The sequence below is a fragment of the Lampetra planeri genome, chromosome 8 (genome assembly GCF_965212315.1).
Source record: "Lampetra planeri chromosome 8, kcLamPlan1.2.h2, whole genome shotgun sequence".
In the NCBI taxonomy this organism is placed as follows: domain Eukaryota; kingdom Metazoa; phylum Chordata; class Hyperoartia; order Petromyzontiformes; family Petromyzontidae; genus Lampetra; species Lampetra planeri.
In genome coordinates this window covers 5,930,797-5,943,721 of record NC_136114.1, presented here as the reverse complement: position 1 = coordinate 5,943,721, position 12,925 = coordinate 5,930,797, and the positions used below count along the sequence as shown (strand labels likewise).

General features: G+C 45.8%; 1 protein-coding gene across 2 annotated transcripts in view; it reads left to right on the top strand.

Annotated features, from left to right (window-relative positions):
* Positions 1-12,925, top strand: part of STK33 (serine/threonine kinase 33) — a 103,680-nt gene that overhangs the window by 73,604 nt on the left and 17,151 nt on the right. For both annotated transcript variants that reach the window (XM_078596775.1, XM_078596776.1), the window contains exons 9-11: positions 280-392; positions 5,699-5,784; positions 9,175-9,498. In XM_078596775.1, the coding sequence (XP_078452901.1) occupies positions 280-392; positions 5,699-5,784; positions 9,175-9,498 (523 nt within the window). The remainder of the gene's footprint in view (positions 1-279; positions 393-5,698; positions 5,785-9,174; positions 9,499-12,925) is intronic.

Sequence of the window (12,925 nt, the reverse complement as noted above, 5' to 3'; positions counted from 1 at the left end):
GTGTGTCTCGCACGTATGAACACGGCACGATTCAAAATATTCCACTTCTTAGTCTGGGATTATGGGCAGAACAACAGATGTAGATGACTCGACCGAGAAGTAGGTGGATCTCCCATGGGAATCAATTCTCCCGAGGTGTGTGCCCCCTGTTCTGATGGCCCCTTGATGAAAAAAAATTCTGTGTCTGCTCGGTGGCTCGTGCAAGCTGCGCTTGAGAGTGAACGAGGGGGAGCAGCGAATGAGAGTGGATGTTTGCCCTCCCTGTGTGTTTTAATGAAGGCTGTGTGGCGAGCCTCCCTTCATGGCCCATTCGCAAGAGAAGCTCTTTGAGCTGATCATTAAGGGAGAGCTGAGCTTCGCCCAGCCAGCCTGGGAGGAGGTCAGCGAGAACGGTAAGTCATCTCTCGAGTGCTATCTTGCTCATCACAATGTGCCGCTTTAAACTTTCGGATGGGGCGGCGTTAGCGTAAAGTCGCGGCTGCACTCTGGGATGTGTGTGTGCGCGCGTGATTACGCGTCCGCGCAAGTGTGTGTGTGTGCACGCAAGTGTGTGTGTGTGCGCATGTGTGTGTGTGTGTGTGCGCGTGTGTGTGTGTGTGTGCGCGTGTGTGTGTGTGTGTGCGCGTGTGTGTGTGTGCGCGTGTGTGTGTGTGTGCGCGTGTGTGTGTGCGCGCGCGTGTGTGTGTGCGCGCGCGTGCACACCATGTGCCCTCGTGTGCCTGCACGTGAAACACACGCGTTTATTCCATTCTATTTCATTATATCGTTGCGCCAGGTAATTCACGCCTAATGTGTGTAGCTCTGCCTTGGGATCAGCAGGTGTGTTTTTGAAACCTTCTGCGTTCAATTCTCCACTTTCATGGCACCCAAGAGCTTAAAATAATTGGGCATCAGCTGTCCCACCGCATGTTCCCGAGCACAGACTGGAGTGCATAGCCATAGGTTGAGTGGGCTGATCCTACACCTAGGCTTTCATCTGCTCCCAGCGTAGCCCGTGTCACTTAAAAATATACCGCTGCGCTCTATAGGCAGGCCAGGCAGCCGTACTCGGGGGGGGGGGGGGGGGTGGGGGGGGGTCAGTCCTTTGTCATTCCACTGCTAGATGAAGGTCTCACCACATCTTGTAGGTCAAGGAGGTTGTTGCTTGATGATAATTCCCCACGCCGGTCAGTGCTGGTTGGATGAAGGGGAACCGGGGGTGGTCTGGGTGGGGGTGGTGGTGGTGGTGGTGGACAAGGGAGTTGAACTCAGGATCGGAATGGTCCAGAAATCACTCGCCGCTGATGTTATCAGCAGGCCGGGAATCAAACTCGTGTAGTTGGGAACCAAACTGCCACCGCTCCACTTCAATGCGATGATTAAAAGTATAATGCCATGATGTATTTGTGAACGTTTCTAATTGCCAATTAGGCTACTGTTGCTGCAGGATTTGGTTTGATTTTGAGGAACGTGTGATGCAAAATGCCCTTTGCCTTTGCTATTGTATCATCAGCTGATAGATTCTAGAAGCTGTGTGTGTGTGTGTGTGCGGGTTATTCATTGGATTATTTTACGTGTTAATTTTCTCATTAAATATTAGCGCATTGAAATTTAGTTTATCATGATGACTTTTAAGAAGAGTATATTTCGCAAACTATCATATTCACTAATTATCCTTCCCTCGCACCTGCGATTAGGATGGTTGGCTACGTACGGTGTGGAAGAAGTTCAACAATACATGCATACAAAGTCTCGGGTGTTATAGTTCATACAAAGCAGCAGCCGGAATGTAAGCTTCTGACCCTTGAGTCGAGGTGCATGAGGATGATGCTAGGAATTTCATGTCAGTATTGGACACGCAACCTGCAAGTTTTAAATAGGAGCCGGCAAGGAATTTCTGTAGGTGACTTCAGGAAGGAGGGAGGCATCAGGGTGGCACGCAAATGTTGGGATATGGCAAGAGCGCACCTTGGATGACTTGTTTGACTTGCATCCCACTGGGATATTTGCACAGGGTTAGTGTACGGTGATTTTTTCTGCAATATTTTGCTGTCTTTTCTTGGATTTTCTGTTTGCACATAGCCACTTTAAGATGTTTTCTTGTTTTTGTTTTTTGTTTGTTGCGGTTGCACCCGATTCAAGAGCCGAATGGCTCACAGGGCTATACCTAATAAATGAACTTTGAACTTTGAACTTACGTTGACATTGCAATAACTGCGAGGTCTAGCAGAAGCAAAGACGCAATGGCAACACCATTGGCAATTACGATCTCTTTATCTAACCAATAATTTACATTTAATCAGATATTTTTTATGTTAAAATGCAATGCTACCTCTTTCTTATCATTCCTAGATTTGTTTTGTCATTGGTGTGCTGTCGCCAACGTGTGTGTTCAATGAAAAGAACCAAGAAAACACTTTTACTTGGATTTTTTAAAAAGTTTAATAATGAAAGCCCATGAGTAAATGAAATGTCTTAATCTTTGCTTACGTTTCAAGAAATAAGACTGTATTGTTCATCACATTTTTCTCTCTTTGTCTGGCCATGGTGACTCAGCTCAGTGCTCAGCAAATGCTACCTTGTTATCCAGCCTCGATAAAGCCCTAATAGGCTGGTCACATATACTTTTTCCCGCGATTTCATTATTCATCATCATTGCGTGTTATGCTACCAAAATTGAATGGCTATCCTTCAGGCTTAGGCTGGAGGTGGACTGCATTCCGATAGCATTAAAGTGTGGCTCACGGCTGGGCATACTATTTTACGTGACCTTGATTCCTTGTAACTTTTTGGTTTTATCGCCAAGGAATGATGGACTTTAAAGTTAGAAAAGATTTAACAGGGGGGAAGAAAACTCTTTATGTTGCTGTTCAGTCGTCATTCCCTCGACTTGCCGACTCACGGAGAGATGAGAGTGGCATTGAGCTGTTTGAGTCACATTGCTTTTACAGGAGCTCCCACGGCGTTGTACTCCTCTTGAAATGCTTTATAATTGTGCACCGTGCCCTCTGCACAAATGAGGTGGGGGGGGGGTTGGAAGTCAAATCTTAACACCGCCATCGTCATCAACAGGCGGGTTCGTTAACCCTTACAATTTATTGTTCTCTGGATGCCAACAATGGAAACACACTCCGTCTGTGAGACGCCTTCACAAGAGCAGAGCGACCGCACCAGAAAGGGAGGAACTTTACAGTCGGGCAATTAAGCCCTCATGAGTGTCTTACCGTGACATTTCGTGGACACACTTTATCTGTACAGCATGTTATGCATCACTTTATGAGATATATATATATACATATATATACTATGCAAGATATAATATGGAAATGTTCATGATAATATTCTTCAACGGAGCACGGCCTTGACGTGACAAAGAGACTCGTGGGCCTTGTAGAACTGGGTAGCCGTCCTGGTGCCGTGGCGGTCACGTGCTCGGTGAGAGACGGCACGAAATGGGCTCCCTTCATCAACCCAGACTCACCGGCATGGCGAAGTGTGGTCAAACCATCGCCCCCCTCGCACCATGACTGACGCACCCTAACCATGGCCCTCGTAATAATATTCTCCTCCGTGATGGGTGTGGTTGAAGCGAGTGACAGTGTTTCGGGCGAGGGTTTGTTTCCGTGACAACAATGTCCACTTTTCTTTCCTTTAATAATGCTAACCCTACTCCCTCCCTTTGATGCTGCTAATCCTACATAATGCACGGGCATAATATGACTTTGAACCCCCCCCCCCTACCTCCTACGCATTTCACAAGTAGTGACTAATCTCATATCTGCATTTCCCATAAATATGCTAAATTCCTCTTGATATGCAAATTCCTTTGTCAAGGCGCTCTTCCCTCTCCAACCCAGCTTAAATATACGCTGCCAAGCCTGGTGGTGTTCATTCAGACGCTGTCTTTCCGACAGACCTGTTCTTCACCTGAGGACGGCTGCTTGCGTTGTGGCCAAAACGTCGTGAGAATTGTATTTTATTATGTTTTATTTGTATTATTTCCCTTCTACGTGACTTTACCGAAAGAACCAAGAAGAACAATGTCCACGTTGCGAACTTCCGAACTACCGAGTCCAAAGTGGTGACCCAGGGTCTCAGAGGTTCCCGCTCGGCAGTTTGGCATCGCGCATTCTCCACGCACGCAGCTAACTGTCGCGATTCGTCTTGAAAGTGAAAAGTGTCACGTGCCCATGGTTCCGTGTTGTTGGGACGTAAGAGCCATTGAGGCGGGGAAGGCTTGCGGTAGGCCGGCCGTTATGTCACGTTAAGATGAAATAACACCGCAAACGCTGATAATGTCGCGTTGGGAATGAAACGTGGCTTTCATCAGGGTTTGGACGTGAATGGCCCTCGTTTGGCAAACCTGTTAGGGCAGCCCTTAGTGAAATAAACCTGCCACCGGATGGCAGCCTCCGCTCCTCTGATGTGTAAGTTGTGTGTGGCAGGTGCGCACAGCAATAAACAATGGCACTGTGAATTCACCGTATAAAGATATTAAACAACACAATGACCACTATCATGGCTACTATTACTACTGCTCATGCACATAGCCTGTCAAAAACCAAAATGTCATTACATTTTTTTTCACGTGATCACTATTACCGTATCACTCAATAACGTCAGTGTCTTTCTGTTCAGATGTGTGTGAGTGATTGCTCGTCTCCATTACTGCCTCTGAGCCAGTGGTGGAAATTCCACATTCCCATGGCAGGGATCAATCTCTATACAGGACAACCACTGCTGATGAATGGCCCACGATAGGTTGAACTGACGTTGTCATCTTGGATTTAAATTCATGATCTGCAAATTTAATGTTGGGTGGAGCGGTGACAGTGCTTAGCGCATTGGAATGTGAAACCTGAGTTCGTAGCAAAGTGGGGAGAATTCACCTGCTCAAGTTAACGCTTTTTAAATTAACACAAGCAGAACTTTGGCATAACATGACCACGTGGCCTCACCCATAAACAAATCATTGCTTTGGCTCAGTTAAGTTGAAGATAATTGACATGTACGTTCCAACAACACGCCACAAAGATCTAGAAGTACAGTACAGGCAGTCCCCAAATACGAACGTCCAAGTTTGAAACATCTGCAATTACGAATGAATCGCCAAAAAGATGTTTTTTTTTTTACAATCTAACTTATGAATATACAACGACATAATCAAACGTTATGCAATCTAGCGCCCTTCACAATTAAATTATCAAATTGCTTCATGAGTAAACATGAAATTGCATAAATAAAATGTAATTTATACGTTATAAAAAGTATACACATAAGTTCAAATTATACAAAAGAGATGATAAAATACATCTTTAGCTTGATTAAAAAAAACGAACACCTTCCTTATCAGACGGTGTTCATGGTGCACTCCACATCAACAAAACGTCAACCTGCACACTGCACCACGAACACCCGACATGCTGCACCACGAACACCCTGCACGCATGATCACGTGACCCAAAAACCTCGACTGAGAATCTCAAACTCAGACTCTAAACCCACAAACTTATCCCAGGAACCCATAAACCTGGACTACGAACCCACAAACCCGGTCCGCGAAACCACATTGCCTACTTCCCACATTTGTATATTCTTCAAAACGAACTTGAATGATTATTCTTGTAACATCATTGTGATACCATTATGATACTACACTCTGTGTTGTGCACGGAGCGTGGTTGCAACTTGGCCTCCGCTCTGCCTCTCTCCTCCACAGCCAAGGAGCTGCTGCGAGGCCTTCTCAAGGTGGACCCGGCTCACCGGCTTACGGCCAGCGAGCTTCTGCACGACCACTGGGTCACGGTAGGTACTAAGAGTAAACTGTTACAAGTGATGCTTTTTTCATTTAATTTTACCAGGTAAGGCCCGTTAAGCTGCTATATTGCTCTTTTTCAAAAGCGACCTGGCTATCACAAATGATAGCTCAACGAAGTAGCTTATCACGTGGACACTTATAGCAGCCAACCAAATACTCCCAAAAGCATGTTGATTCTAAATGTGGAGGGAAAAACCCGGAGAACCACGGAGAAAAATCCACGCAACCCCAGGGAGAGAGACACGCAAACTCCAGATATACAGCAGGCATCAGGGTCGGGATCGAACACACGGCCTCCTGCATACCAGGCGAGGTGGTGAACATCTCACCACTGTGACACGCGAGGCCATCTCCGCTGGCTGGAGGTGGCGTCCCGATTGGGGATCAAAACATTTATCACAATACCAGGACTGAAGAATTGTACACAAATGCATTGTCTTGAGTCGAGTATTAGGATGCAAATTACAAAAAAATGGGACCTTTAATGTCCCAATAAGACATACAGATTCTCCATTATAACAGCTTTCTCTAATAAAAGGTGATCCTGGGAAAGACAGCATTGGTGGCAACTCTACTCTTGACACGGCAGGTATCTGTGATGTGAGTGTAATGCAGTTCCAGTGAATGTGTGTGTGTGTGAACCTTAACTTTATTTGCTGTCTATGTGGGTATAGAGTATGTTGGAGTGGGTGCACTGAGCTATAAAACCTGTCACCTCTAAGTTCTAAGTCCTGACCATGCCTAACATTACTTCTCAGAGGTGTAACAACTTCTCCCGGGCCACTGCAAGGTGAAATCAGCCTTGACAAAATGAGTATTTGCTGTAGCTTGTGAACATCGCTAGCGGGGAGATGAAGGTAGCCTGGTTACAGTGCTGGTCACACCACCCTTGCATGGCCCATTTGCCTTGATGGGTGCTCGCTAACAACACTCGTCCCAACACTCTTTACGACTATATCAGGGAACTTCGGCTATTTTAATACGATATGTATGCACAGCCCTTTGGAAGTGAAGTTGATGGATCAAGCGTATTTGTAGATTTCATCAGCCGAGCAGTGGTGGCTATGCACATGGCCTGTAATCCAGCACTGTGGAGGCAGTGCGGGTTTATGGATTGCACCGATGTGGTGAAACTCCCTTCCCATTGCACGCTCAATGGGAGCCATACCCTGGCTCGCCAGGAAAAGGGAGTACAGCAAGTGGTCCAATCACAATCTGTGTCCATCTGTATGGGGATGGGATGTTGTCACCTCGCGCGCGAGGGTTTTCTCCAGCTGCCCTGGTTTCTTCCTACGAGTATAAACACTCATCATTAATTGGCCAGGCTTTCCTGGATCAGTAATTAAATGAACATCATTGTATTACATGATGCGACTCCCTCATTCAGGGCTTATAAGCGACCAGCAGGTGGCAGTGCAGAAAATGCATTCTGACTTGGTAACAAAATACAATATTACACATTTCCCACACAAATAATACAAATTGCAGCAATGTATTACATATCTGTGCCAAGGTCGCATTGTCTACTGTTGTAGATGTCTCTTTCTCGGCTTGACAGACGCGTGAAATGGGTTTCGCCCAGTCGCACGAAATCTTTGGACAGTGTCACTTGTGGCTTAGCTCTCCAACACACAACCGACGTGCTGTACTAGTGACGAATTGGCGTGTTCTGTTTACGTGACAAACCCTTGCTAGTTGACGGTGTCGGGTGGTGGCGGGTTTAACGACACATTTATATATTGGCGCGATCCAACTCAAAAAAACCTCTTATGGATATTGGTGGCAGCATCCAACTTGGCTTATTTCGAAAAAAGTGTCCTGAATTCCTAACTTCTTGGCCTCGTCAACTGAGCTCGAAGCCCACTGATCCTGCATTGAAGATGCCTCGTGCATTACACACAAAGTCTATATTCCAGGACTTTAAGCCGATGATGTCCCGAGGAGAGAGAGAGAGAGAGAAAAAAAAATCCCCACATTTTTAAGGCATTAAAGCTTTGGTATATTTGCACTTGCGTAAGCTGACACGTCTAACTTTGATCATATTTTACGTTTTTGATCACGTATTCATGTGTCCTTAATGAGTGCCTAAAAGAGAGAGCGCGCACGCATTTATATCACCGGGTTAGTACAAATTAAAGTATATACCGTATTAACATATAGAATGGGCTGTCTGCCTTGCATTTAAAAGGAGCACTTTGTGACGGGCCAAATTGTACTATTCCTGATGAGCGTTTAGTATGCGTCAGTTGACCCCAGGAAGCTGTGTGGATTTGTACAAAATTAAGCAATAACCAAATGGTGTTGTATTTATCTAGGTGCTATGAATCACGTAATAATGGACACAAAAGCTCCATTGCTCATCGCCTATATATTTGATATCAAGGGCAAAAAATTCAACGCTGCATGGACCTCTATTTAAATTTGATCATCTTTGTTTTTCCCCGCTTAATAACTGGTTTTGGGTTTTTATTCGAATATAGAAGCGTAGCGTTCTTATGCACATTAATTATTATTATTAATAAAGGTTTGCTATTTAATTACTGCGTTTCTTTATTGCAAAAAAGCAATTTTGTGGTGAAAGTAATGAATTAATAAAAAAATATAAATTAATTTTTCATACGTATATAATTATACGCACGTCAAAAGTTATTTTAAAATTAACCAATGCGATGATTTTCTTTTGCAATTTTCAACCAAAACTAAAAAATGCTCCTTTTCATCGTAGCTGCTGAATTAAACATGATGTGGGTAAATTAATTTTCTCCGACAATGTTTGAGCGTGCAAATTCCATGCAATGCAGGCAATATAAAAAAAAAAACATAATTACTTCCACAATGGCACAATATATAATTCCGTTTGATCTTATTTGACTAGCCTATCAAGCTGCACAACTTTTGCAGGGTGGGATTTTTCTCATACTTGTCTTCGATGAGATTTGACTTCACCCAATAGCGAAGCGTGTGTACAATGTTTAGGTCAAAGTCCTCTCTGTAATGCATTGTTATTTATACATTTTTCGTGCTATGTTTGTCAAATTAATTGTCGTGTCATATTGGTGGAGAACTCGAGACTCCCAATCGGAAGGCTGACAGCTTACGTCCCACTAAAAAGTTTACTTGGCTCATGATTCTCGTGGGGGTTGATAAAATAAGTACTTCTTTGTGGGAAGTCAGCAGAGGCTGTCTTGTTGAGAAGTTGACCACCACCATGAGAATGTGGATTGTATACTTATGATCACGGGAACTCTCAAGCGCTAAACATTTCTCATGCAGGGCTCCAGGAACGGAAACCATCAGCGGACAGCGCTGCCTCGACAAGCTGAACTTACCTCTGATCCACTCGCATGGCGTGTGTGGGCCGGGTGCTGCCCCCGCAGGGTGACACCTCAAGCCTCGGCAGGCCGCTCAACGTGCTGGAGATGATGAAGCGCTACAAGGAGATGGGCGGCGGCGAATGCGATGGGGAGGCTCGGTGGGAGGGAGCAGCCGTGCGGCGCGACGCTACCGGCGGCGGTGGCGGCGGCGATGGCGCCGGCAATGGCCTGGGACCCGGCGGGGAGCTGGAGGCTCGGGGGCGCTCGGAGGCCGGAGACGGACGTGCGGCGAGCGAGAGGCACGAATGCAAGTCGGCCACGGACGGTGATGTGGCCAGCGGCGGTGGAGGGAGCAGTGGCGGAAAACCACCGACTCCGACTAGAAAGGTGGACATTGCCGCATCATAGCATCGTCATCATCATTGGGAGCATTATATCACTCGCCACGTAGGCTTTCGCGGTTGTGCTCTATGATAGCTGTCCGATGTATTTCGCTCCATGTGCTGCAACTGAAGAAGCTTTCAGAACGTGGAGTAAAACGTCGGACATCATGCCGAACAGCATGCGGTACAACCCAGAAACACACCATAGAGCTATTGTGAGCAATATAATTCACCATCATCATCATCATCAACCTCTTTTAGAAGGTTTTTTGTCACAGAAAGCGATTTGTGAATTGCTACGAACCTCCTTCCTCCCACCCCCCTCCCACAAAATCCATAACCTCTACTTTAATGCAATTTAAATTACGTCTTTGATCACGTATCAATGTCCCATAAAAAAATAACCAATTTATTTTTTTACATATTTTATTTCTCTGGTGTTCCCAGACAGCTCTTTTACCAGCCCTAATAATAAGATCACCCACAGAAAAACAAATATCATAGTGATGATATACTCCTATTCAGAGTAATAATAAACACCAGACATCACTCTGCCTATTCTTTCATTTACATGCTTCAACGTTGTATTTTAGATTCCATTTCCAAATTGTTCAGGCCTGGGGTAAGTTGACATTTAGCTTTTTTGTGTCAGTAGTTATTTACTTGCCTGTATCACAATTTCAGATACACTTTGCCTCTGTGTCTGCTTTAATAGATGGTTAAAAACTATTTTTTATTAAAGTTTTTTTTTTTTAAATCATCGGTTTGGTCATTACTGGCAACTCTAAACCCGACTATTAAATGTCACCACGAACAGTGGGCTCTTGGCAATGTCTGCAGTAGTGGTTATGGGAATGAAACTTTATTCCAGATGCTCAGATTGCCAGCAACAACCTGCAATCATTTGCAAAATGCTAGTAGTAGGCAGTATAGTTTGAATCTTGATATATAATTTCACGCAATAACTCATTGATTTTTCAATTTGAACCACATGCTAGACATTTGTAAAAAAAAAGTTGCTATATGTTTTATTTTTATCCAGCCATCAGAATTCTGCCTTGTAGCACAGACACCCAATTTCAAGCCGTATTAAATTGGATAATGATGCATCACCAATGGGTAATGACGCATCACCTGAGCAGGTGGCAAAGCCACATTGGGAATTTGGAGTGACCTCCATGCAGGCAGGAGTGGCAGCAGATCGGCACGGAGACAGTTGGCATCCACTTATTTTAAGTGCCTGGCAAAACTTTTTGCTCAGGGGCTCATACATCACGTCCCTTAAATACAAGGTAGCCCTATCACCTGTCTCGTTATTGGTCTGGTTCGCGCTAAATTGATATAATGGCAGATTTGTGAGTTAGTAGCAAATTTGTGGTGTTCCTCGCAAAGTGCGACATGACGTGTTGTTTGGGATTGATTGCAACTGGAGCGGTGCTTGACCACCAGCAGCAATGTCCGCTTGCGTGCGTGGGGAGCGGTGGCACAGCGGTTAACGCTCTGCGATACGAACCCAGCAACCCGGGTTAGATTCCCGCTCACGACCAACACCAGTGACGATTATCTGAACCGGTCCTGGGGTTCCTCTAGGTCGACTCAGCCTCAAATAAGTACCCGTTGCGGTGTGTAAACATCGCAACTAGGAAGACAAAGGTGGCCGGGCATGGTGCTGACCACTCACCAGTGTGCTATGCTGGCCTTCACAGGTGCTCGCTAACAGCAATTGCCCCAAACAGTCTATCAAGGCTATATGCAGGGAGTACAGGCGATGCATCTGCCAGTCATCTCAGTGAGTCAACCCATGGCTCCCGGGTGTGTCCTGTGACCTCTTGCCAGCGAACCTCCAACACTCCACGTGGCCTCAAAGTGCATCTCGCCTGGCACAAGCACTCTAGTCACATCATCACCACTTGGTGGCGAATTGCAGCCGTGGCTGTTGTGTCCACGGTGCTCGCGGACAGCTCTCGCCCCCAACAGTTGTTTCTTCACGTGTTCACGGGGCGTATTTGTGTAGCGTCTGGCTGGGTTTTTGCAGTTGCTTAGGCGCACTTTAGTTTACGTTTTGAAAGTTCAAATCCCATTTGGGATCGGCTCAGTGCATCGTAGCCTGGCAGCGATGAGCTGACGAACACTTTTCTTCGGGGTCAAAAGCGGTTGCCTCACGGACAGACTGAACTCTGCCAGAGGTGGAAATTTGAATTTGGAATTTCCACCTCTGCCTCGAAGTTACGAACAGACGATGCGCCGCATGCCACTCCTCGAGATAATCATCCACAGCCCTTTGTCAATCTATTGCTGGATGAAGCCCTCCCCGTGCCGCATGTTCCATAGTGGTTGCTTGACCATACCTCACCGCTGTGGTCAGTGCGGGTTGGTTCAGGGGCGTTGGGCGGTAAAGGACCCGTTCCGATATCGCATGGCACTGATGTTAGCCACGGGAGGAAATCAAACTCAGGTCGCCGGGTTCACAGCTCCATGCACTAAGCACTGTGCTGTGTAGGTAGCAATTTTTTACGCACCTTACCTTGACCAACCGCGCTAATCGAAGGTGCAGGGGAAAGACAAACTTAACACAAAAGGCAGTTCGAAAGAAATTCGTTTTCAATTCAGATCTTAAAATTGTGTGTTTTTTCTCTCAAAGCATTCTCGACTTTCATCGTCATCATCAGTGTTGGTCAATCCGCTCACTGCTGAATGAAGACTGCCAGCATTCATAGTACTGCTGTGTTCTTGAGGCTTGGAACTCCCCCTTCTTCTTCTCCAACGTCTCCTTCTCCTTGTGCTGTCCTGTTGTATACCTCCAAAGCCCCCTGTCTGGAAGCTTCTATCACCCCGCCCCCCTCTCCCTTGGGCCAATCCTCACCCTTGCCCACTAACGGTTCTCATCCGTCCTTCTCCAGGCCACCCTTTCATCATCAAGGTTTTTGGGTTAGATCGCGTGAAGTATAAATGTGTCGTAACCCTCCACCACCCGACACAGCCACTCAGCAAGGGATTTGTCACGTAAACAAAAAGCGATATATTGAGTTACTACTTCAGCCCCACCGGTGAGTTTTTTACCTTTCAAATCTTTCCTCCAATCCCTTTCAATCTTCGCCTCCGGAACCAATCACCAGTGGGAGACCTTGGCCGACTTTCCTGATTCTTTGCCTGACAGTAACACTTGTGTTAGGTAAGCGGTCTGTTATCTCGGTCGTTACACAAACACAGACATATACATATATATATTGCACAGAGGGGTCCAGCAATGATTTAAATGCACTCACTTGTAAGCAGAAGGACACTCTTGTATCCGCATTTAAGTGCTTATTTTTCAGTGGATCGGCTTATTGGCTCTCCAGGACCAATACTATCCGCAAGGCTTTGATTTAAGCAAGAAAACTCGGGGCCAGTTTGAACCCTCCAGGTTTCCTCACAACAATGCATAATGA